The sequence below is a fragment of the Rhinoraja longicauda genome, chromosome 15 (genome assembly GCF_053455715.1).
Source record: "Rhinoraja longicauda isolate Sanriku21f chromosome 15, sRhiLon1.1, whole genome shotgun sequence".
NCBI lineage: Eukaryota > Metazoa > Chordata > Chondrichthyes > Rajiformes > Arhynchobatidae > Rhinoraja > Rhinoraja longicauda.
In genome coordinates, this window is record NC_135967.1 from 26571476 (window position 1) to 26595494 (window position 24019).

At 40.0% G+C, this 24019-nt stretch overlaps 1 protein-coding gene across 2 annotated transcripts in view; it reads right to left on the reverse strand.

Annotated features, from left to right (window-relative positions):
* Nucleotides 1–5014: 5014 nt before the first annotated feature.
* hdac8 (histone deacetylase 8) overlaps nt 5015–24019 on the reverse strand; it is a 72568-nt gene continuing 53563 nt past the window's right edge. For both annotated transcript variants that reach the window (XM_078412324.1, XM_078412323.1), the window contains exons 8-11: nt 23472–23644; nt 20791–20885; nt 12607–12712; nt 5015–8516 (exon numbers count right to left, since the gene is read on the reverse strand). In XM_078412324.1, coding sequence (XP_078268450.1) covers nt 8494–8516; nt 12607–12712; nt 20791–20885; nt 23472–23644 — 397 coding nt within the window. In that variant the 3' untranslated portion in view covers nt 5015–8493. The remainder of the gene's footprint in view (nt 8517–12606; nt 12713–20790; nt 20886–23471; nt 23645–24019) is intronic.

Genomic DNA, 24019 nt, shown 5'->3' on the forward strand with positions numbered 1-24019 from the left:
GTGACCAGAGGAGGAATCTTCATGTGGTGGTGTTCCCTTGTTTCTGAAGATCTTGTTCTTCCTCTTTGAAGCAGGAGGAATGCAGGAGTTACTTGAAATTAGAGAAATCTACGTTCATACCGTTGGGTCGTAAGCTGCCCAAGCAAAATATGAGGTGCACTGTCATTGCTGATTTGATATGATCCAGAGGTTTGATCTGATCTATTGATTGAGGGATTGCTTAGTTCTATTGTATGTTGGCTTTCCTGTTCATTATGAAGGCGTTCCTGCTGTACAATTGCCTCAAGCTGGGGCACTGGAGGATGTTCAGTGCCACTCCCACTGTGCCCTCCTTCACTCCTCATTGAACAAGTGTTGATCTCCGGCTTGCTAGAACCACTTCAGTGAGGTGATATACCAGGAAGATAAGTCAGATAAGTACAAGGAAAGAGGAAAATAAAATTGTAATTAAAAAGGGATGAATGGGGAAAAAAATTCAGTGCTCATTGCTTAGCCATACAATTTAGAAAGATGCAGGTTCAATTCCTGTTGTGTTATCTGCTCTCAGTTGGTAGGTTTTACAATTAAGTTAGAGAGAAACGGAGAAACTAAATGACCCATTTTCTTGATTCCAGTTATATTGAATGTGTGCAGATACAGGCCATTCAGGCCATCCAGTCCATGCTGTAATTACTGCTCTACGTAAACTTCCTCTTTTATGTATCAGCATAATTTTTTATTCTCTTCATACACTTAATCTGACTTCCCTGGAAGTACAACCATATAATTCAGCTCACCTACATTCTAGTTAAAAACATATTTCTAAATTTCCTATTTGATTTCTTGCTGACTACACTGAGAGTCTCCTGTTATGCTCTTCTCCACCAATGAAAACCACCCTTAAGCCTCCTCTTTTTTAAACTATACAATGTTATAAATTTATTTTAGTCAAATTCTATCCACACAGTTCAGTTGTATTTCTCTGTTATCTACTGTAAATTGAGACTATTCAGTAAAGCCAAACAGCTCTGCGATTAGTGCCACTCCCATCCGCACCAACACTTCCCATTTAGCAAAAATATTTTTACATATCCTCCTTTCTGTTTTTGAATGCTCCTGCCTTAGTTGCATGTTGTCTGTAGTCCCATGATACTGTTGACAGATTAATGGCAGGAAGTATTTCTTTTTATAACAATGTCACTGGGTAATATAAAATTATTTCAGCAATGCTGCTAACTCAGCAACATTTATAAACTGGATCCAGAGCCATTAACACAACAGCAGCTTGTAATCAGAAACCCACCAGGAATGTAGATTGGTGCAAATTATAGATCTTTAAGAAAATGGATTGTATTTATTGCTGATGTTCAGTATTCCGCTCCTGAAACCATTGGAGTATGCTGGGAAGTTTCCAAAGACTTTGTTTGACGTTTGATACATCACCCAAAGCCCATCATTCATTCATGAGAATGATCCCGGGATGATTGTGCTAATATATGAGGAATGTTTGAAGACCCTGGGCCTGTACCCACTAGAGTTTACAGGATAATGACCTACAGGATAATGAAAGGCCTAGAGTGGACGTGGAAAGAATGTTTCCAGTAATTGGAGAGTCTTGAACCAAAGGGCACAACCTCAGAATAAAAGGACATACCTTTAGAATGGAGATGAGGAGCAATTTCTTAAAGCTAGAGTGATGAATCTGTGGAATTCAGTGCCACAGATGGCTGAGGAGGCGAAAACATTGTTGTTTAAAACAAAGATTGATAGGTTCTTGATTAATGAGGGCACCAAAGTTTACGGGGAGAAAGCAGAGAATGGGGTTGTGAGGGAAAAATAGATTTGCCATGATTCTGCCCCAATGTCATGTGGTTTAAAACAGAATGCCAACAAGCTGGTTAATTACAAACAAGTCAATTTATCACCCGAACACACATACCAGATGTAATTGGCAACTATTGCTTTTATCAAAGTAACCTGTTGTTGCAGTCCATGTCATGCCTACAAACAAATTTGCTCAGTGCCATCTCTTTGTCCACGCTATCTACATTTAATTAAAAATAATATGTTATTTAAAATTTGGTGCCTGGAGTTTTGTCAGTGCTTACAAAGTGTGTAAAACAGTGCTACCTGTCGCTAGATGCTACATATATTTGGGATCGTCTCTGCATTATGAACAAAAGCCATACATTTCAAGGTTTCAAGGTCAGTTTATTGTCACATGCACCAATTAAGGTACAATGAAATTTGAGTTACTATACAGCCATACTAAGTGAAAAGCAACAAGCCACACAACCACATAAACGTTAACATAAACATCCATCGCAGTGGATTCCACATTCCTCACTGTGATGGAAGGCAAAAAAGTTCAATCTGCTTCCTCTTGGTGAAGTTCTTAGATTTCCTCATTTTGTATTTCATAGAAATCACATTTGTGTTGTGCACAAAATCCGCTATTAAATGATCCAGTTTCTAAGCAGAGGACTTCTTCTGAATGGCATGGCCTGTGATTTTTCTCTCCAGGACCAGCTGTGTTCGATACTAATACAGTGCCTAAAACGTGGTGACTCATGTACTGACTGTAGTCTACTATCTTACACTCTGATGCTTAATATGATTTGATCTAATGTACTGGATTGTCACTGAACTGTATGCAAAAAAGAATTTCACTGTACATGTGACAAAGCACCCTTGAACTATTACTTCTTGGATTTTCAGGAATGTTTGAGTGGCCTACTCTATCCAAAGGCGACTCATGCAGAAACAAAGTTCCACTGCACATTTAAACCTGGATTTGAGTGGCTCTGATGCAACGGTAGAGCTGCTGCCTTAAAGCACGAGAGACCCAGGTTCAATCCTGACTACAGGTGCTGTCTTTACAGAGTTTCTATGTTCTCCCTGTGACCGCGTGGGTTTTCTCCGGGTGATCCGGTTTCCTCCCACACTCCAAAGACGAACTGGTTTGTGGGTTAATTGAATTTGGTAAAATTGTAATTTGTTCCTAGTGTGTAGGAAAGTACTAGTGTACGCTGATCGCTGGTCAGCGTTGACTCGGTAAGCCGAATGGCCTTTTTCTGTGTTATATCTCTAAAGTCTTAAGATTTTGAATGACTCATGATCATGCAGAGCAGGTAGAGTGGGAATTGGAATTCCCCCCGCCCCCGCCTGCTGCCAACACCTCTGACTACTTCATTTCTATAAAATATTTTAGGCTACAATTCCCACTGTACCTGCCCTGCATCGATCAAAATGAAGAATGGGCTGAATTAAGCTGTGTGACATGCAGTTTCAAAGAGAACTCGCATGTAAGGAGCTCACAGTTATCTGCTCCACCTGTGTACTCCATGCAGTCCAATGACTGGCCAGACATACTGAGATACCTGAGGGAACCCATCACTCTGCTGCCACACCTGTGATAGCAGACATTGGATCAGAATTGCTGTTCATTTGAAAAGGAATTCCTAATCTATTGATAATTATTTTAAAAAACTTAAATGGTTTTAGCAACTGTTTTAACTATATTTGCCACAGTTGCCAATTAAAAATCTTTGAATGTCAAAGCCATTTAAAAATGAAGCTGTCTCCCAGATTGACAGGAGGCGAGTTGCCACCTACTCTACCCTCCCAGTTTAGCCGTGTCCCTGTGAAAAGCAGTCAGTGCAATGCAGGCGTGTGGCCTCTGAATAACTGTCTGAAGCCTATTAGAAACATAGAAAATAGGTGCAGGAGTAGGCCATTTGGCCCTTCGAGCCAGCACCGCCATTCATTGTGATCATGACTGAGTGCTATTGACTACATTGTGATATTGACTGCTGAATCTTCCTTGCTGAATGGTTCCTAAGAGTGGAGGGTCACTTTATGTGGCCAGGAATGTGCAGGCAAGTAGGTGCTGTAGGAAGCGACTCCGGGCAGCGGACCGGATTTACCTCAATTGGGTTCCATCCTACACCACATGGGGATGGGGGACAATGAACAAAACTGTAGTCACAAATGCAGGTCCACCCCAGGTTACCTGTACAGCTTGTACATATAAATGAGGCTGCTTGGGGAGTCTGCTAACGGGCCTAACACCGCAGTCTGCCCAACTAAATGGAATTAGACCCTCAATATTGGGGGTGTTGGCCTGAGAGAGAACACTGACAATGGTTCATTTATTCTTCTAATGCATTTAAAGAATTTTGCAGGGACAGAATTGCCTGCAAAAAGAATCGAGAGACCGGTGGGATGGATTGCCGGCTGCTCCAGGACTGCAGGCATCTTCTGCTGTGTGGGAGCAATATGGCTGCAATATCTGAATGGTTGAGTTAAACGTTCTGGTTTAACTACACAATGCCCTAGGTTGGCCTGTGTTTTTATTTGAGTATGTTGCTAGGTGGCCATATTTCTACTTGTAATCTACTCGGGCTATGGACAGTTCTCGGAAATGGAGCTCAGCAAGGACTTGTATACTTGTCCCAAAGCTCAACAGCCAATGCATGCTCAGAGGCTGATGTCAAAGCCATTTTTCACACTTTCAGTGAACTTGCACTTAGCATCTGCTGGGCAAAAGTTCTCTACCAGCATAGTCCCTGCTGTACTATAGTGAAATCCAACAATAGAGATTCACAGCAAAAATGTGGTGTATGTGAACACTTCTCATATCTTGGCAGTCACTTCCTGGTGAACACTAGCATCAACAATAAAGTTCATTTTCATCTTCACTCTGCCAAGACAGCCTTTGCTCAATTGAGGGCAAGAATATTTGAAAAACAGGACAAAGGTTCTCTACCAACCTGTCCCTGCTGTACAATACTATCCTCCAACAATAATGATTCACAGCAAGAACTGGGTAAATGTCACACTAGTCACATGTCTCCAGTCTGAAAAGCAACCCTCCACCATCACCCTCTGCTTACCTCCATGAAGCCAATTCTCTATCCAGTCAACCATTTATCCCTGGATCCCAAGTAAAGAGCAACAGTTGGTATTTTTAATTAATTTTATTAATAACTATTTATTGTACATTTTCTGGTTACAATAAATCTGCAAATCTGAGAAACAGCAATTGGAACAATGTAAAAAATACCATTTGATTTCAAGTCTTAAATATCGATAAATTGAAAACTAACAGTCGAGGTATAGTTAAAACTATGTTTAGAACACATTTAAATAGGACCTGGTTTAAATAAAAGTCAAAAAACAGGCTGATGATGCAAGCAAGCTGATGCTGGTAATTGAATGGATTCTTAAAAATGAGCTGTTTCATTAACATCTGTACAGAACCTATGACAATACTCACACAAGGCATTTTTTTTCATTGTAATATCTAAGAATTTCCACAGGAATGTTTCTGACAGTGCAATCCCTGCATCTTGCATTACGGGAGAGTGAAATTATGTATTTTCAGGAATTGGAGTGCAAACATTGACTCCATTAATTCGACTGAATTTCCTACAAAATGTAATCCATTCACAACACTGGCAAACTTATGGTGCAAGTAAAACTAGAACTGTATGTCGCATGTTGCTTCATGAATTTTTTTTGTTTTCCTTTCTTTCATTAAATTTATTGCCATATCTGCTCTCTACAGCCATCTTTACTTTTATTTTACTTTCCAAATGATGGGTTTTTTTTGTTGTTGTTTTTTTTGTCTTTTGGTTTTAATTCTGCCCAAGATTTACCTTAATTGAATCCTAATCCACATTCCTTGCACAAGTAATACTCCAAAAAACTGATCATCTGCATGTTGACAATGGTCATGCTTGCCAAAATCACTGGACAATGCATTCCAAAACTAATTCAATGTGAGAACTACAGAAACATTTTTATCTGACGGGAAACTTTTTAAGCAAGTATAGACCAACAAACTTGCTTGCATTTTCTGCAACTACTCCATTTCTATAAAATATTTTAGGCTACTATAAGTGGAGTGTATCTATAATTCAGCACAACTGCAAAAGAACTTTGTAAACATAAACTTTTTTCTGAAAATGTTCAAATCGTGTGAGTTGATGACATACTTAGAAATAACTGGCAAAATGATGATATGAGATTGGCGGACTCGCAGTGTCTGATGTACAGTGCCCTCCATAATGTTTTGGACAAAGACCCATTATTTATTTATTTGCCTCTGTCCTCCACAATTTGAGATTTGCAAAAGAAAAATTCACATGTGGTTAAAGTGCACATTGTCAGATTTTATTAAAGGGTATTTTTACACATTTTGGTTTCACCATGTAGAAATTACAGCTGTGTTTATACATAGTCCCCCCATTTCAGGGCACCATAATGTTTGGGACACATGGCTTCACAGGTGTTTGTAATTGCTCAGGTGTGTTAAATGCCTCCCGAATGCAGGTATAAGAGAGCTCTCAGCACCTAGTCTTTCCTCCAGTCTTTCCATCATCTATGGAAATTTTTATTGCTGTTTATCAACATGAGGACCAAAGTTGTGCCAATGAAAGCCATTATGAGACTGACAAACAAGAATAAAACTGTTTGAGACATCAGCCAAACATAAGGCTTATCAAAATCAACTGTTTGGAACATCATTAAGAAGCAAGAGAGCACTGGTGAGCTTACTAATCGCAAAGGGACTGGCAGGCCAAGGAAGACCTCCACAGCTGATGACAGAAGAATTCTCTCTCATATAGAAAAATCCCAAACACCTGTCCGACAGATCAGAAAGTCAGGAGTAGATTTGTCAATGACCACTGTCCGCAGAAGACTTTATGAACAGAAATACAGAGGCTACACTGCAAGATGCAAACCTCTGGTTAGCCGCAAAAATAGGCTGGCCAGGTTACAGTTTGCCAAGAAGTACTTAAAAGAACAACCACAGTTCTGGAAAAAGGTCTTGTGGACAGATGAAACGAAGATTAACTTATATCAGAATGATGGCAAGAGCAAAGTATGGAGGAGAGAAGGAACTGCTCAAGATCCAAAGCATACCACCTCATCTGTGAAACACGATGGTGGGGGTGTTATAGCCTGGGCATGTATGTCTGCTGAAGGTACTGGCTCACTTATCTTTTTTGATGATACAACTGCTGATGGTAGTAGCATAATGAATTCTGAAGTGTATAGACACATTCTATCTGCTCAAGTTCAAATAAATGCCTCAAAACTCATTGGCTGGCAGTTCATTCTACAGCAAGACAATGATCCCAAACATACTGCTCAAGGAACAGTTCTTCAAAGCTAAAAAATGGACAATTCTTGAGTGGCCGTCAATCACCCGATCTGAACCCAATTGTGCATGTCTTTTATATGCTGAAGAGAAAACTGAAGGGGACTAGCCCCCAAAACAAGCATAAGCTATAGATGGCCTGGCAGAGCATCACCAGAGAAGACACCCAGCAAGTGGTGATGTTCATGAATCGCAGACTTCAAACAGTCACTGCATGCAAAGGATATGTAACAAAGTACTAAGCATGACTACTTTCATTTACATGGCATTGCTGTGTCCCAAACATTATGGTGCCCTGAAATGGGAGGACAATGTATAAACACTGCTGTAATTTCTACATGGTGAAACCAAGATGTATAAAAATGGCCTTTATTAAAATCTGACAATGTGCACTTTAACCACATGTGATTTATTCTATTACAAATCTCAAATTGTGGAGTACAGAGGCAAATAATTAGTAAATGTGTTCTTTTAACTCTGTGCTGACCATGGAGGACAGCCCTCTTACATTTTTGGAATTAATACCAGCAAACAGCCAGCACTTAGTGGTTCATACAGATTTCTCTTTAGGTAACTTTGGTTCTTTACTGTTGGACTCTGTAACATTTGCCTGGCAGAAGTCAATGACCATGACTGCTATTAAGTTACAAGAAAAGAGAATCAATTTATAGGAGTGATGTCCATAGTAAAGGACCAATGTTAACTCTTTGTTTGAAACTTTTTAACAATTCTGGCTTTATGTAGCTTGCACCTTCTCCAGGTGCTGTGGTCCATTCCTACAAAACCTGCATTTTCTCACCAGACAGACAGTGACAGATTCAGCCTTGAATATTTATTTTCTACCAACTTTGTTTGAGACCCTAACCTCAATTTATCCAAGAAAATTGTTACGTGATGAGTAGCAAGCATAAATCCACGTTTCCCCATAAAGGACATTGCACTGGAGTATTGCAATGTTCTACCGATATCTTACATCTTGATTTTTTGTTTTGTTTTAACCATTTCTCTGCAGTGGAAGAAATGAATTAAATAAATGCTTTCACAATGAACCCAAAATATTATTTTAATTCCTGCATAAGTAATTGGCAAGATCTTTGGCCAAGCGGAAACTGAACTGCAACTCTACGAAAGGTCACATTAAAAACAATAAAAAATGAAGTAAAAATATATTTACAACACGAGGTTAACAAAATAAGCCCCAATACAAGATACTGCAATCTTAGAATAGTGAATGATTTTTCCTCCTCAATTGACCAAGAAAGTGTTAACTAAAACTTCAAGTTTCCATGAACATCTGTTGTCCTGGAACTTGCAAGTAATTTTGACCGCTCATTCCCCATCACATATTAAATTACATTCTTCAGATTTCCTGGAAAACACATTAAAAAACACAATATTTTTGCATAAACTTTTAACCCCAATGGTTGGTAGCACTCACAGATTAACTTCTCCATAAATTCCCCCCAAAATGCACTGTCAGATCTCCTTTAGCGGACCCAGCTGTATTCTTGTTGTGTCAGAGATAAATGGTCTTGATGAACAGTAAACTATATAATCAAAACAGGGTTTTCTTGAGAAAGATTATTTCTGTACAACTACTAGACAGAGATCAAATGTTGTTTTACTGTCACTGGATCAGAATATAGATCAGTTTTGGATAGTACCCATTTCCAATTATCCTGGGAGGATGGAAATTTGTGTGCAGACACTGCTTCAATTTTTCACACTGCATTATTTAAACTATTCATTCCAATACACATCCAGGAAAATTCTCAGGTCATAGAATGTACACACGAAGATTAATTGTGTTCAAAAATAATTATTTCTCATTTATTGATATCAGTAATGCCCAGTTAACCATTTTCAGCCATATTAACATGTAATAATGACTAACATTCAATTCTGTAAGTCCCAGTGAATTTCCACAATTTTTCAATCTTGTAAGCATCCATATTTAACAGCTAATAATGAACTATTATAATTTTACTACTTAAACAAGTTATTATGATGCCTTGCTTTGCACTCCTAACACTTTAGAATTTGTGCTTCTGCGGAAATGCAAACTCATGAATTTGATTATATTCCAAACAACAGCCAAGTACATTTCCTGTTTAGTCTGAATCCATTTATTGCCCACCCCTAATTACCCTTGTGAAGTTGGTGGTATGTTGCCTTCTTGAGTCAATACAGACCTTGCAGTGAATTTGTTTCCATAATATTGCTAGGTTCCAGCACAGAAAGCAGAAATTTGAGGAGGTGACATTCATGTCCACTTATTGCCACAGGACATAGAGTGATTCAGCGTGTGAACAGGCCCTTAGGCCCAACTCGTCCACACCGGCCAACATGTCCCAGCTATACTAGTCCCAACATGACCTCCCAACTTCTATAGTCAATAGTCTGACTGATGAAGGCCAATGTGCCAAAAGCCTTTTTGACCACCTTATCTACCTTTGACTTGACCTTCAAGGAACCATGCACCTTTCGAAGGGACATTTTTGAAATAACACAGTGGCGCAGCCATAGAGCTCATGACCTCTGGTACTGCCATGTGGGGTTTGCATGTTCTCTCTGTAACTGCATGTCTGCATCCATTTTCAACACCCCTTTTTGCAATCTTATCCATTTTATTATTCTTACAATCCCACCATCTCACCCCACCCCCCAAATTCACATGGCTGATTGGCTACAACCTGTACATGTTTGGGATGTGGGAGGAAACCAGACGACCTGGAGGAATGTTGAAAGTTGATGCTGTCTCGGTGGGCTGAAGAGCCTGTGTCCATAATCTCTCTCTAACACCCCATGATGAGATAGTTCATAATACTATAAAGATGATAGTGGATATGAACTTTTGATATAGTGGATAGGGTACCAAAGAAGGGGGTACTTATTCTTGGATGGTGATTAGATCCTCGAGTGTTGATAGAGTTGTATACATCTTGGTGAGTGAACAATATTTAAAATCATTTGTGATTACCATCATGTTACCAAAAAATAAGGAGTTTGGTGTATCAAACAATGAGACATTTGTCACCGGATATGCAGTCTGAAACTGGATACCCCACCAGTTCTTGTAAAGGCAATATTCATATGGCTGATATAATTAAGGTTCTAGTCAATGGTGATCCCACAGGATGTTGATGGTGGGGCCTTGATAATGTTTTGAATGTTAAGTGGATGAGGTAAGACTTCTATTTGTGAGATGGTCATTGCATAGCACCTGTTATGGTATGGATATCAATAGCTACCTATCAACTCAAATCTTGCAGAATCCAGGTACAAACTGTACATGATGGAAACGAACAATGTATTATCACCAAACATTGAAGGTGCCAAAGATGTGGTTGCACTTCTAAAAGTATGTTAACAAATTCTTAGATGAACCAGCTGAAAGGAAATGTGTACACAATTTAATCTTGAAGGTTTTTTGGCAATTTTCATTTGAAAACCAGCAAAAAGGGATTCAACTCATGGTGGCACGTTGGTGCAGCGGTAGAGTTGCTGCATTACAGCGCTTACACCACCAGAGACCAGGGTTCCATCCCGATTACGGGTGCTGTCTGTACAAAATTTGTACGTTCTCCCCGTGACCATGTAGGTTTTCTCCGAGATCTTCGTTTTCCTCCCACATGCCAAAGGCATACAGATTATAGGTTATTTGGTGGTATAAATTTAAAAATTGTCCCTAGTGTGTGTGTGGGATAGTGTTAGCATACGGGGATCGCTGGTTGGTGTGGACTCGGTGGGACGACGGGCCTGTTTCCACACTGTACCTCTGAACCAAACTCTATCATCTATATAATTAAAACAGTAATTAGTTGAGGCCCCAACAGAGATTCCTGCAGAATATTACAAAGTCATATCTGCTTAGGTGAGCCATCCTTTCCAACTCTGTGCAACCACTTTCTAATCAGTTCCAACTTTTCAAGGTGCTTTTTCACTCTATCCTTAGCATAGATTTTATTACTTTCATGACATCAGATATTAGGCTAAATAGTTTCCCTTTTTAAGTTCTCTTAAACAGCAGATTGATATGCAAACTGTAATGGAATGGTTCATGAATTGAGGGGTTTCGGGAAGAGCAAAATTAGGACACCTGGAATGTTCTTACTTATTTCCTTTAAATAGTGGGCCTGGGATCTGTAATTCTTCAATGCCTTAATTTTATTTGTTACTGTTAATTATCTCATGTAAATTAATAAAGACTCTGGTTTCTTCAGGGTGTCTGGCATACTCTTTGTTTCCTACACTGTAAATATTAATGCCAAGTAATTATTTAACATCCATCATTTCTTCATTTTCCTTTACAATGTCATGTTTATTAGTTTTAAATAGGGTCATTTAATTGCTGAAGGCATATCTGTTTCAAATGAAGCAATTACACAAGAGGTAACGAGATTCATCAAATAAGGGAGAAAAACAAAGCTATGTCAGTGAAATAATAGTTTAGTTTAGTCATGTGTGCTGAGGTACAGTGAAAAGCTTTTGTTGTGTGCTCACCAGACAGCAGAAAGACAATACATGATTACAATCAAGCAATCCAGTGTACAGATATATGATAAAGGGAATAATGATTAGTGCAAGATAAACTCCAGTATTGCCTGAATAAAGATAGTCTGAGGGTCTCCAATGAGGTCCACAGTAGCTCAGGACCATTCTCTAGTTGTTGATAGAATATTGTTGATAGGTATTCATGATATGTGAGAGGATAGCAGAAAATATGGACTTTAAATGAGAGACAAGAGAAGCAAAATGAGAAGCTGAGAGCAGGAGAAGGTAACAGAGGAGCCAGGGAGCTGACCAAGCTTCAATAATGTCCGGATGGGGCGGATGGTGGAAGTTTAGCTGGATGGGGAAGAAACTTTTCGAGGGAAAGCAGCTTTCTCACTCCGCCAGATATCCATGCAGGCCATGTCAGAATAAAAGTCCATAATGTGCTCATAGACGGTAAGGACTTTGGTCACAAGTGAACCCACATTCTGAAGATTGATGCTGACAGGGCAGTTGATAGTCAATCCCTTAGCAGAGTTCACAGATTAAGCACTAAGCAAGGTAAACGGTACATGAATCCAGCATTAGTCTGTAGCATGTATGCTGGGTAGGATGTAAAACAAGAAACTGCAGAAACTGGATACAAAAAAAGATACAAAGTGCTGGTGTAACTCAGTGGGTCAGGTAGCATATCTGGAGAACATGCATTGGTGACGTTTCAGGTCAGGACCACTTCTTCAGAGTGATCGGTGGCTGGGTAGGAAGGTTGGCCAAAGCACTGAACAGGTCACCTGGAATTGTTGGTTGTAAGGCAGAATGAGTAACTTCTCCCTGAAGGATCTGACATAGAATTTCTCTGGCTGGTTATGGGCAATATTGCTGCAGAAATCTGTGCTAAATCCATTCAAGAAATTCATTTCTTTGGGTCTGCTTATCCCAATTTACTGAGAGTTTTTGCAACTCACCTCTGATCGTATTAAGTAATTGTTCAATCCGCTGGAGATCATTCTGATCACTTCTGCAGCTTTGTGTGATTTCTAGTACGTAATCAGGCCCATATTCTGTAAAATACTATGAAAATAACTGGATGAATAATAGTATTAAACATCTGTAGGTATATTACGCTTCGCTTCGATCTTATTTTCAAAACCCAGAATAAATTATGTATTGTAATCAAATTGGAACAAAAATACAGGCTTGAATCTCAATTGAGGAACATACATGAAATATACTTTGATGGTGCAGGTCTCAATCAGCAAGGATAAAATCGAGCTTTTATGACTGTTGTCTGAATATACAGATTAAATTACAATATTTTAAATATACACCTTATTTTATGTTGTATGTTGATTTTAATATGGGTAAGTTTTGCATAGAAGTAGCTAGAAGTTAGGAAACCAACCTCCAATATTCTGAAGTGCTGGGAATTTTTAGAAATAACATTCAATTTTAAAGAGTTTCATTATAAATTATCTAAAGTATAAAATGTTGTAGGTCTTGCTCTTCAGCCATTCATTTAGGTTTTACAGTACCGACTAACACAGGACATTTTGACCAAGATTTCAGTGTCTTAAAGCAACCTCTCGTCTAAATTAATTATTTCTGTCCATACAGAACAACCCAAGCTCATTATTTGTGCTGCAAATTTTGAACGGGCAATTGCGCACGGCAATATTTTCTAAAGTAATTGCAGGAAATGCCAACTAGTTCATTGTTTGGGTGTTGATAAATAATTAAGTAACTTGAGGTTCCATGCAACTGGAACTAATTATGTTCAGGACAATAGAGCTGTAAACCCAACCAGAGATTAGAAGTGCAGAGTTCAGACTGCACCATTTCACTCAGTCTCTGTTCTCAGGTTAGTCATGGTTTGCTACATTTTCAATGAGAAATGCATTTGTAAAGGAAGCTTACAATTCTTGCACTGGCTTGAGTGTCACACTTCCATCATAGGTAGCCAAGTTTATTATCAGTCTAAAGTGAGAGAATAATCTAAAGAAAGTATTTGGCTTAATTATAATCTGACATAAATAATCTGTCTCTGCTTTGGCTGTATATCGTTGACCAATTCTAAGATGAAAAGTGACCTCGTCAGCAGTGTAGTTCACAGATCAAGACACGTGGTCCATCTGCCTGAAAGAGCAAACTGAGAGATGCAAAAACGGGTATATCTCAAAAGACTTCCAAAGAAGAGATAAGTTCATGCCTAACAAAAAAAAGTGGTGGCTCATTGAAGGTGTGTGACAAGAAGAATATTGCACCCGTTAGATCCTTCCACACCCCCAAAAAATATCTATCTATCCATTTGCAGGCTAAATTGCAAGGTCGGATTCAAAGTTTCAAAAGGACACATTAAAATTATTCTGTTCCGCCTCCAGAGGCTAGAATACCAGAGCCATGAAAGTCAACAAGATGTATAGGAAGGAACTGCATATGATGGTTTAAACCGAAGATAAACACAAATGCTGGTTACTCTCAGCGGGACAGGCACCATCTCTGGAGAGAAGGAATGGGTGACGTTTCGGGTTGAGACCCTTCTTCAGTCTTCAACAAGACAATGCTTTACTTAGAGAATGTGATGTGGAAAAAGAGCAAATTATAAAATTGAGTACTGTTCACATATTCATTAAAACATTTTAGATAACCAAGAAAATTTGAGTGGTGCTCCTCACCTTGTGCAAGATTGAATTAAATTGAATTCAAACCGGTGCTCTGTAAATAGTTGCCCCCTCCCTAACAAGAGGAAGTGCCAGTTCCTTCTGCACAGGCAATGACGTAGATTCTCCATGGGAATGGAGCAGTCAATTTATTCTCAGAGTTCAAGCACTGGTTAGTTCCAAATAGAGAAACTTTGCTGAGGTGAAATATTTTTAGCTTAAAACATGCTCACGATAAATAAAAATTGCTGTTGGTCAAAGCACAAAAGACCATTATTATTATTATTTGTACTAGAAATGAAACTAAAACTTCAGCATAGTGTTGCCAGGTCAAACCTGAAAAAAGGCATAAAAAGGGCCAAAGACCTCCACAGACAACACGTGGAAGACCACTTCAACAGCACTGACACCAGAAGCATGTGGCAAGGCATCAGGGATATCACTGATTACAAGAGGAACCCTGCCTGCCCCCACAGTGATGTCATACTGGCCAATGAGCTCAATACCTTCTTTGCCCGCTTTGAAACCGGCAACAACACTATGAGTGGAAAAATTCTGACCTCGGAGGATGAACAGGTTATCACACAGAGCACACATGATGTACAGCACGTGCTGCAGAGGATCGCTCCACGCAAGGCTGCAGGCCCGGACGGAGTCCTAGGACGGGTACTTAAGGACTGTGCTGACCAGCTTGCTGAGGGATTCACAAAGATCTTCAATCTGTCTCTATCTCTGGCAACGGTCCTGAAGTCAGCCACCATAGTGCCGGTGCTGAAAAAAGCAAACGTCAGCAATCTGAACGACTACCGCCCGGTTGCCCTCACACCGATAGTTATGAAGAGCTTTGAAAGGTTGGTCCTCTCCCAAATCAAAGCCACCATCCCTGCCTCACTAGACCCACATCAGTTCGCATACAGAGCAAATAGATCCAGAGGATGCCATCTCTCTGGCTCTTCATACCGTCCTGACTCACCTGGAGAGACAGGGCACACACGTGAGGATGCTATTTATAGACTATAGCTCTGCCTTCAATATTGTCATCCCCACCAAGCTCAACTCCAAACTCCACCAGCTAGGCCTCAGCTCGTCAATATGCAACTGGATCCTGAATTTCCTGACGAAACGCCCTCAGGCAGTGAAAATGGGCCTCCACCTGTCCACTACCACTCTGAGTACTGGCACACCACAGGGTTGTGTATTGAGCCCCATCCTCTACTGCCTCTTCACACATGACTGTGTTCCTGCATTTGCCACCAACACCATCGTCAAATTTGCGAATGACACAACGGTGATCGGGCTGATCTCCAACGGCGATGAATGAGCCTACAGAGTGGAGATGCAGAACTTGGTGAGCTGGTGCTCAGAGAACAACCTGTCCCTAAACACAACTAAGACCAAGGAGCTAATTATCAACTCTAGAAGGTCACAGAATGCGGAATACGCTCCAGTCTTCATCAACGGGGACAGAGTGGTGAGAATGTCCAGCTTCAGGTTTCTAGGCACACACATTTCAGAGGACCTCACATGGTCCACTAATACCGCTGCGCTAGTCAAGAAAGCACAGCAACGGCTGTTTTTCCGGAGAACGCTGAAAAAGGCCGGTCTGCCCCAAGTTACTGATGACCTTCTACCGCTGCACCACAGAGACAATACTGACACACGGCATCTATGTGTGGTATCTCAGCTGCACGGCAGCGGATATCTCTTCAGCGGGTCGTCTGCAGAGCGCAGAGGATCATTGGGATACAGCTACCAGCCCTGGAGGACATCTACAATGCACGCTGCCTCAGGAAAGCCACCAGCATCTACAAGGACTCTACACACCCATACCACCGTCTATTTGAACTACTTCCGTCTGGCAGACGTTACAAGGTCTTCTACGTCCGCACCTCCAGACTAAGAAACAGCTTTATTCCTAGAGCTATAGCTGCTCTGAATTGGACCTGCTGAGAGCCCACCATGATCTGTCTCTGCCCCCAGGGTCGTCTGGCACAACTGACCCTGCATGAACCTTTTTTTGCACTTTACCTTGTTTCCTTCCCCCCCCCCCCCCCCCCCCGTTTTCGCTTGTGCAGTGATTTATTTATTTATTTTATATCATCGATATGGAAGTGGCATTCTTAATCTCGTTGTACTTGTACAATGACAATAAAGATATTGTATTGTATTGTATTGTATTGTAAAACCTTTGGATTTCTCATCCATGTCCCCAAAACTTAAATATCGGATCATTTCACATCCCAGATTTGATTTTAGGTTCACTGATCACACCAGCCAACACATTTAACTCGTAACACTTATTTGGCCTACTGCAAAAAGTCTTAAACACCCCACTCGCTATGTTACTCAGCCTGTCAATTTCCTGATTCCAATGCGTTTCTTACATGTAGCTTGTCAGTACGACAGAGACCATCCAACTTGCAATCTCAGTCATTACCTTTATTTCCCAGCACAAAGGGCCAACCTTCTAACACTTCTCATCCCATTGATGTCAACTGAACTTTCCTGTAAAAGTTGGTCCTTTCATAAAATGTTTTGTCAACTGAATATTCTCAACTAGAACTAATTTACATGAGACCGTAACATAGCATCATTCTTACTCTCACAAGCTCTGCCTCATATAACACATAAAACTTTCTTACAGTAATATTTAAAAAAATCATTAATGCAGAGAATGTTCATATAATCTAAACAGTAGACTATTATTTAAAATGTCTGAGCAGCAGTGATGTTCAATATGCTGTATCATCTGATCATTGTTGCATTCTTTGTCACCATTGCAAATGTTACATGTTTACCCAAACAAAATAAAAAATCATTCAGCAACTTTAAATGAGCTACCTTGTATCAAAAGATAAAAACCTCTAACTGTTTGGTATTACTCTCTCTTTGCTAACAAAAGTTCAAAGCAACCTTTTACTTGTTAAGTTATTTGGAAAAGAGCAGCATTGGTTCAATGGGATGGTGAATGCTGCTTGTGGTTGATATCAATTTAAAGAACTCTTCAATAGACAGAATATTCTCGTGACCTGCGTGGGTTTTCTCCGAGATCTTCGGTTTCCTCCCACACTCCAAAGACGTACAGGTATGTAGGTTAATTGGCTGGGTAAATGTGAAAATTGTCCCTAGTGGGTGTAGGATAGTGTTAATGTGCGGGGATCACTGGGCGGCACGGACTTGGAGGGCCGAAAAGGCCTGTTTCCGGCTGTATATATATGATATGATATGATATGAATATTATTGTCACGTGTAAAGATTATGATAGAAATCTGTGAATAACCTCGGAGCCAATAAATGTTACATAGTGTACTTAAATACATTTATGATCTGCAAGTCCCTTCCTCATCTGCTTTGCAGCCTATCGTGCAGGCCATTCATTCTATGTCTTATTGTTGAACTGCGGGTAATTTTTCATTTCACTACACATTTATGTGTATGTGACAAATAAATGACTATTGACTATGTGAATAATTTTAAAACTGTGTTTCGAGATGTATTTGCTTTTGTCTGTATATTCCTGGAAGCACTGATATTCAGAGGCATTCCATAAAGGACATGCTTGTTTAATGCAAAATGACCACCATTAATATATTCTGATTTTCCAGTGAACTCAAATTAGTATGTGTGTTGACATGTCAGAACCAGTTTTCAATTCACCCTTTATATTTTTCTATTTTCAATCTTTTAGGCAGAGAATGGTTACTGTCTGAATTATATGTTGCAGCCAACTAGCTGGATTGTCAAAATGGTAGCCTTGGCAAATTACTTCCACCACATGTACTCAGAGTTTTCTTTATACAATCCTAAATAACACTAACTATTTAATGGATGAGGAATTGAAATGGATGAGTGACATTCTGCAATCTATTTTGCAAATGGTAAGCACTGTTGTCAGAATTCAGTGGTGTTGGGAAGAATGAATGTTCAGGGAGCTGGATAGGCCCCCAATCATGCATATTCTTTGTCCAAGAGAGAATCAACATTCTTGAATTTTGTTGTATCTGTACTTTGCACACGAGTGGAGAGTGTCGAATCACAATCCTGACTTGTGCTTTGTAGACTTGGATCAGTCATTTGGCACAGTGTAACCAGTTCTGACCTGGTCCTGTCATCACAATCCTTATGGGGTTGGTCCAGTAAAGTTTCTGGTGAATGGTAATGTCCAGCTTGATGATGACAGATCACTTGGCTGTGGAAATAATGTAGAATGTTGAAAGAAAGTGGTTAAACATGTTGTTGATGGAGATGGTGATCGACTAGAGCATTTGGCAAATGTTTCTTGCCACCTATCAGCTCATGCCTATGTTGCCTCGGGCCCGTTGCAAGCAAACGTGACCTGTTTTAATATCTAAGGAACGCAACATCACCACTCAAACCCTTATGATTGAAATAACAATGTTGATGTGGCAACTGAAGATGCCCATTCTAAGGACAATGACCTGGAGAACATCTGACAGAAATGACTGGCCCGATTAACATCCAGATCCATCAACCTTTGTACAAAGTATGACTCCAATGAATGAGGAGTTTCCCAGTGACGCTTTATGACGCTTTATATACAATTTTTCTCTTTTTATGTCAAGTGCAATCATCCTCAACCCACCTCAGTTCATCTGTCTTGTTCATGGTTGGACCAAGGACTGCTTAAGAAAATAGAAGCAGAATCTTTCTGGTGGGATCCAAACAAAGTGGGAATGAGAGGGTTCAGTTCTGGGCACCATGTTATAGGAAAGATGTTGTCAAGCTGGAAAGGGTACAGAGAAGATTTACAAGGATGGTGCCAGGGCTAGAGTGTCTGAGCTGGAGGGAGACGTTGAGTAGGCTGGGACTCTTGGAGCACAGGAGGATGAGGGGTGATCTTATTGAGGTGTATAAAGTCATGAGAGGAATAGATCGGGTAGATGCACAGTCTCTTGCCCAGAGTCAGCAAATCGAGAACCAGAGGACATAGGTTTAAGGCGAAGGGGAAAAGATTTAATAGGAATCTGAGGGTAACTTTTTCACACAAAGGGTGGGTGTATGGAACAAGCTGCCAGAGGAGGTAGTGGAGGCAGGGACTATCCCAACATTTAAGAAACGGTTAGACAGGTACATGGATAGGACAGGTTTGGAGGGATATGGACCAAATGCAGACAGGTGGGACTAGTGTAGCTGGGACATGTTGCCGATGTGGGCAAGTTGGGCCGAATGGCCTGTTTCTACACTGTATCACTCTATGACCAGGTTAACTTTGAAAATGGTTGAGAGTCGACTAATGAGGGGTGATTACTTGGCTTGGATGGTTATGCTTTATGTAGATGGGATAAACCTGTACCATTTTTCATAGGTGGCTCCCATTGGCTAGCATACACACAGCCCAATTATGGCTCGATCAATATGCACCTAGATTTTGGTTGCATCTGGTGCTTCTCCATGGTCTTCTATATCGAACAATGGTTGGTCTGTAATAGAAGGCAGGAGGTGACCAATCTCAAGGATGCCTTGTTAAGTTGCTGAAACAATTTTGAATCTTTTCTATTTTGCACAGTGGTTGTGTCATAGGAAATGATAAAGTGTGTTGATGGTGTGAAAACCCTCTTGAGAAATGTGCTTCGAACACACTTACCAAAATTGTCATAGACAGATACATTTGTAGACTACCGAGGGCGAGTTGAAGTAGCTTCAGCCCTCACAATATGTAGGAAGGAACTGCAGATGCCAGTTTACACCAAAGATAGACACAAAAAGCTGGAGTAACTCAGCGGGTCAGGCAGCATCCCTTTTTTCCAGAGCGTTCAGCCCTCATGATGGTATTTTCAATTACCTGCAGCAGACACAGTCTGTAGCTAAATATCTCAAAACATGCTCGGCTGGACAGTGACTCCATCAGCATTTGCAGTGGTTGTTGAAATCACTCAACAGAGTACATTCTGCACCCTTCCTATATGCCCTGTTTCTTCCGAGTGATGCTCAACATGGAGAGGTAGGTGCAAATAAGAGTGTTACTTTACCCATCTTAATGGTGGATAAATCCTAAATCAGAACATCAAGATTTATTAATACAGGCAATTTGTGATTAAATTCAAATTTTACTCATGACACACTCCTTTAAGGGCAGTAAATATGTAAACTCCTATTCTAGTAAACCAAACAAAATTAAACTGTACCAATTTTGCAAACACATAATGTCTGAAATGTTTTATTTCTATCATCAAGATTTCAAACTTATCAAAAGAAAAACATATTTAAGGGCTAAAGGGCAGGATTAGGACAGAAATGCTATGAAATACCTCAGTAATTATTAGGGAATGTCCAAATTATTTGTTAATGTATCAGACAGTTTCCATTTATTTCAGTTCAGTGCAAGGGAATCAATTGGGGAAAATGGAGAAACAGTACATTATTGTTGTGTTACCATTTGACTACAAAGCTGCATTGAAAGTAAAGTCCTAGATTTGATTAGTTGGAATGACTCAGCTGTAAGCAAGGAAAAGAAGCCCATTGCAGTCTTACCTCATGATCAGGAATCTCTGAAGAGATAGTTTTTCCCAGGATAATGGCAGTTAGGTATGTCCAGCATCGTGCTGTGTTAGCATGATTATAGCCCCCTGTCACCACCAAAAAAACAGACCAATGTAGAAATATCTTATGAGACAAAGCCAAAGGAGCTGTAAATATTAGTTTTTTATTTTAATACTACTTCACTACCATGCTATGTATTAAAGTAGGTTACCTTTAAAGATACATTGCCTATCAATTATTTTGTCTTTCTTCTTTTTATGCTATAACATATATTTTCTGAGCTGGCACAATGTGTTAAATCATCAATACATGGACATGCAGTAGATCTTTGTTTGTTTTATCCCTCCAACACCAGTGTGATTCATTAACTATCTTAACATCAAGCAGAAATTTCGAAGAAGCCTTCTCATTAACAACCTATTAAGTAATCAAAATATGTGTCTGTGTCTGCTGTGGTTTACACTGTGAGCTACTGATCTTAATTATATCTTTGTGGACAACTGCTGAGTTGATATCAATCCATTCTTTCCCAAAATAACCAAATGATAGTTTTCTAGAAGTGCTTTTATTTCCTGTATGAATTGTGGGACTGACAATCTTTACATACTTTCAATTACAACTGGCACATCTACCCACCCTCTCAGTGGGGATTGTAAAGCTAAGGCATATCAAGAAAGGGGAAATGTTTAAGAGAATAACAACAAGAACACAAGCCCTCTTTTATTCTCTCCTCTTCCCCCTTTATCTGCACATGAAGATTTGTTTGTGCCAGATATCTACCACTTTTAACATTCAACCTAAAACATCATCCTCCACTTGTGCATGGATAGAGCAATATTATAAATTAAGGTTTGTAAGTTACTGTATAGTCTTTCTGATGAAGATTTATTTCAAAGACATCTCAAATTAATTTATATCAAGGGTAATTACGGTGGTACAATACCACTGTAATTGGACGATTAACGGGTAAGGGATATGTCAGAGTACAGGAGGGAGATTGATTATCTAATTGAGTGGTATCAGAACAACAATCTTGCTCTCAATGTTAGTAAGGTCAAGGAAATAGACTGGTGAATTCGGGAAGGGTAAGCAATGAAACCATGAAACTGTCTTCATCGAATGGATAGCAGTCGAGAGAGTCAACAGTTTCAAGTTCCTGGACATACGTCTCTGAGGATCTTTCCTGGGGCCAATACATTGACGCATTCATAAATAAAGCGCATCAGCACCTCTACTTCCCAAAAAGATCGAAGTGATTCAGCATGTCGTTAATTAATCTCTCGAATTTGCAAAGATGTGTGACAGAGAGCACACTGATTGGTTGCATCGGGGCCGGAGTGGGTAACCCAAACACCTAGCAACAAAGGAGGCTGCAGAAAGTGGAGGATATTGCCCAGTCCATCACGGGTTTTGACCTCACCACCATCAAAGAGATCTACCGTTGTGTCTGGTATATGATTGTGATGAGCTTATTCCAGTTTCTCCCATTCAAAATATATATTTTAAGGATGGACCCATTCGCCCATTACTTTACAAACATGTTTGATTATACACAAAAGGAAGCACTGCTCGAAACAAGTAAGCAGAACCCTGTATACATTTCAAAAATCAAAAGTAAAATTGCTGAAGGTGGGAATCTGAAATATGAACAGAAAATGTTTGAAAAACTCAGCAGATCAGGTGGCACTTGTGGAAAGAGCAAAAGGTGAACATTTTGGATCTGTGACCCTCTGTCAGGACTGAGTAGAAGAGAGATACAAAAAAAGACAAAGTGCTGCAGTAATCCAGTGGCTCAGGCAGCAGCTCTGAAGAACATGGATAGGCAACGTTTCGGATCAGGACGTTTCTTCAGACTAATTGTAGTGGGGAAGGAGAAATCTGGAAGAGAGTTGAGGGGTGGGCGGTGGGGGAGGAGGGGTGGGACAAAGTGTGGCAAGCGGTAGGTGGATACAGGTGAGAAGGGATTACAAGCTAGTTTTCAGTAGGAGAGCAGGTGGAGCAGGGATTTGTCAATCAAAGGAAATGGCTGAGCGGGCAAGTTGAAATGGGTAAATGGTGGCAGTTATCAGCACATTCAGTTTGTGGTGCAACGTATTGATAATGCAAGGTTGCTGGACCAGGGGAACAGGCCACACTTATAAGAGTAATATTAGAAAATTTGAGCCAACATGATATATAAAGAAACAGAATATTTATAATGCTTGAAAAACTTAGCCAGTCAGGCAGCATCTTTAGAAACAGAAAAGAGTTAATGTTTCAGATGAGAGATTTTTCATCAAATCTAAGAAAGAGAAAAACAAATCAGTCTAGGCAACAGTGAAGAATGAAGGGTTGGGGGAATAGAACAAAGGGAAATTTCTCTAATGGAGTGAAGGCATTTGGCAGGTGAAACCAGGCTGAGTTACAACAATTGTGTAATTTGTCGCTAATGTAGTTCTGGCATACTGGGGCATGCCCAAAAGACCAGACTGTACACAGACTTCACTCCATGATGACATAATTATACAATTACTTGGAGGTTTTTGTTTTAAAAAATAATTCTAGCTGTCAAGGTATACACACTTATTTTGAACCTCTTTGTTCCAACCAACAATATAACTGTCGCTTATCTATTTGCAATGACTTCCATATTTATTAGCAAATATCCTTCAGCAAAAGGCAAATGAACTCACCTCCTCCCAAGATCAGAGTTGGCAACTCCCAGTTCAGTATGTAACGCAGGCACTTTCCCACTCCTACCGGTGTCAGATTAAATGAGCACATGGGGTCTCCAGCAATAGTGTCTGCTCCTAGCTGACAGACTACTGCTTCAGGGTTAAATGAAGCATAAACCTCTTTCAACACACTAGAGAGAAATAAATAATAAACAGATATTAGGGGGCAATAGATATGTCCTGCATTTAATGTATCAAAATCATATATATTCAGTGACTTTCACATATTCATGTGGTAGGAGACACATATCTTGTCTGTGCTGACTACTACTCTGAATCCATTTATGTAGACAGCCTGTCATCAAACCTATAACAGATTGATTATATCTTGACCATACTAATAAATTAAATAGAAGAGATATGGCTGGGCAGATGATGTATTGTAAATGCAACATGTGGTACCTGGTTAAACACCATTGTGGCTCATGGTGCCCATACCTGCAGCAAGTGTTGGCAGCTCAAGACACTTCAGCCCAGAGCTGATGAGCTGGAGCCTGAACTTCAGA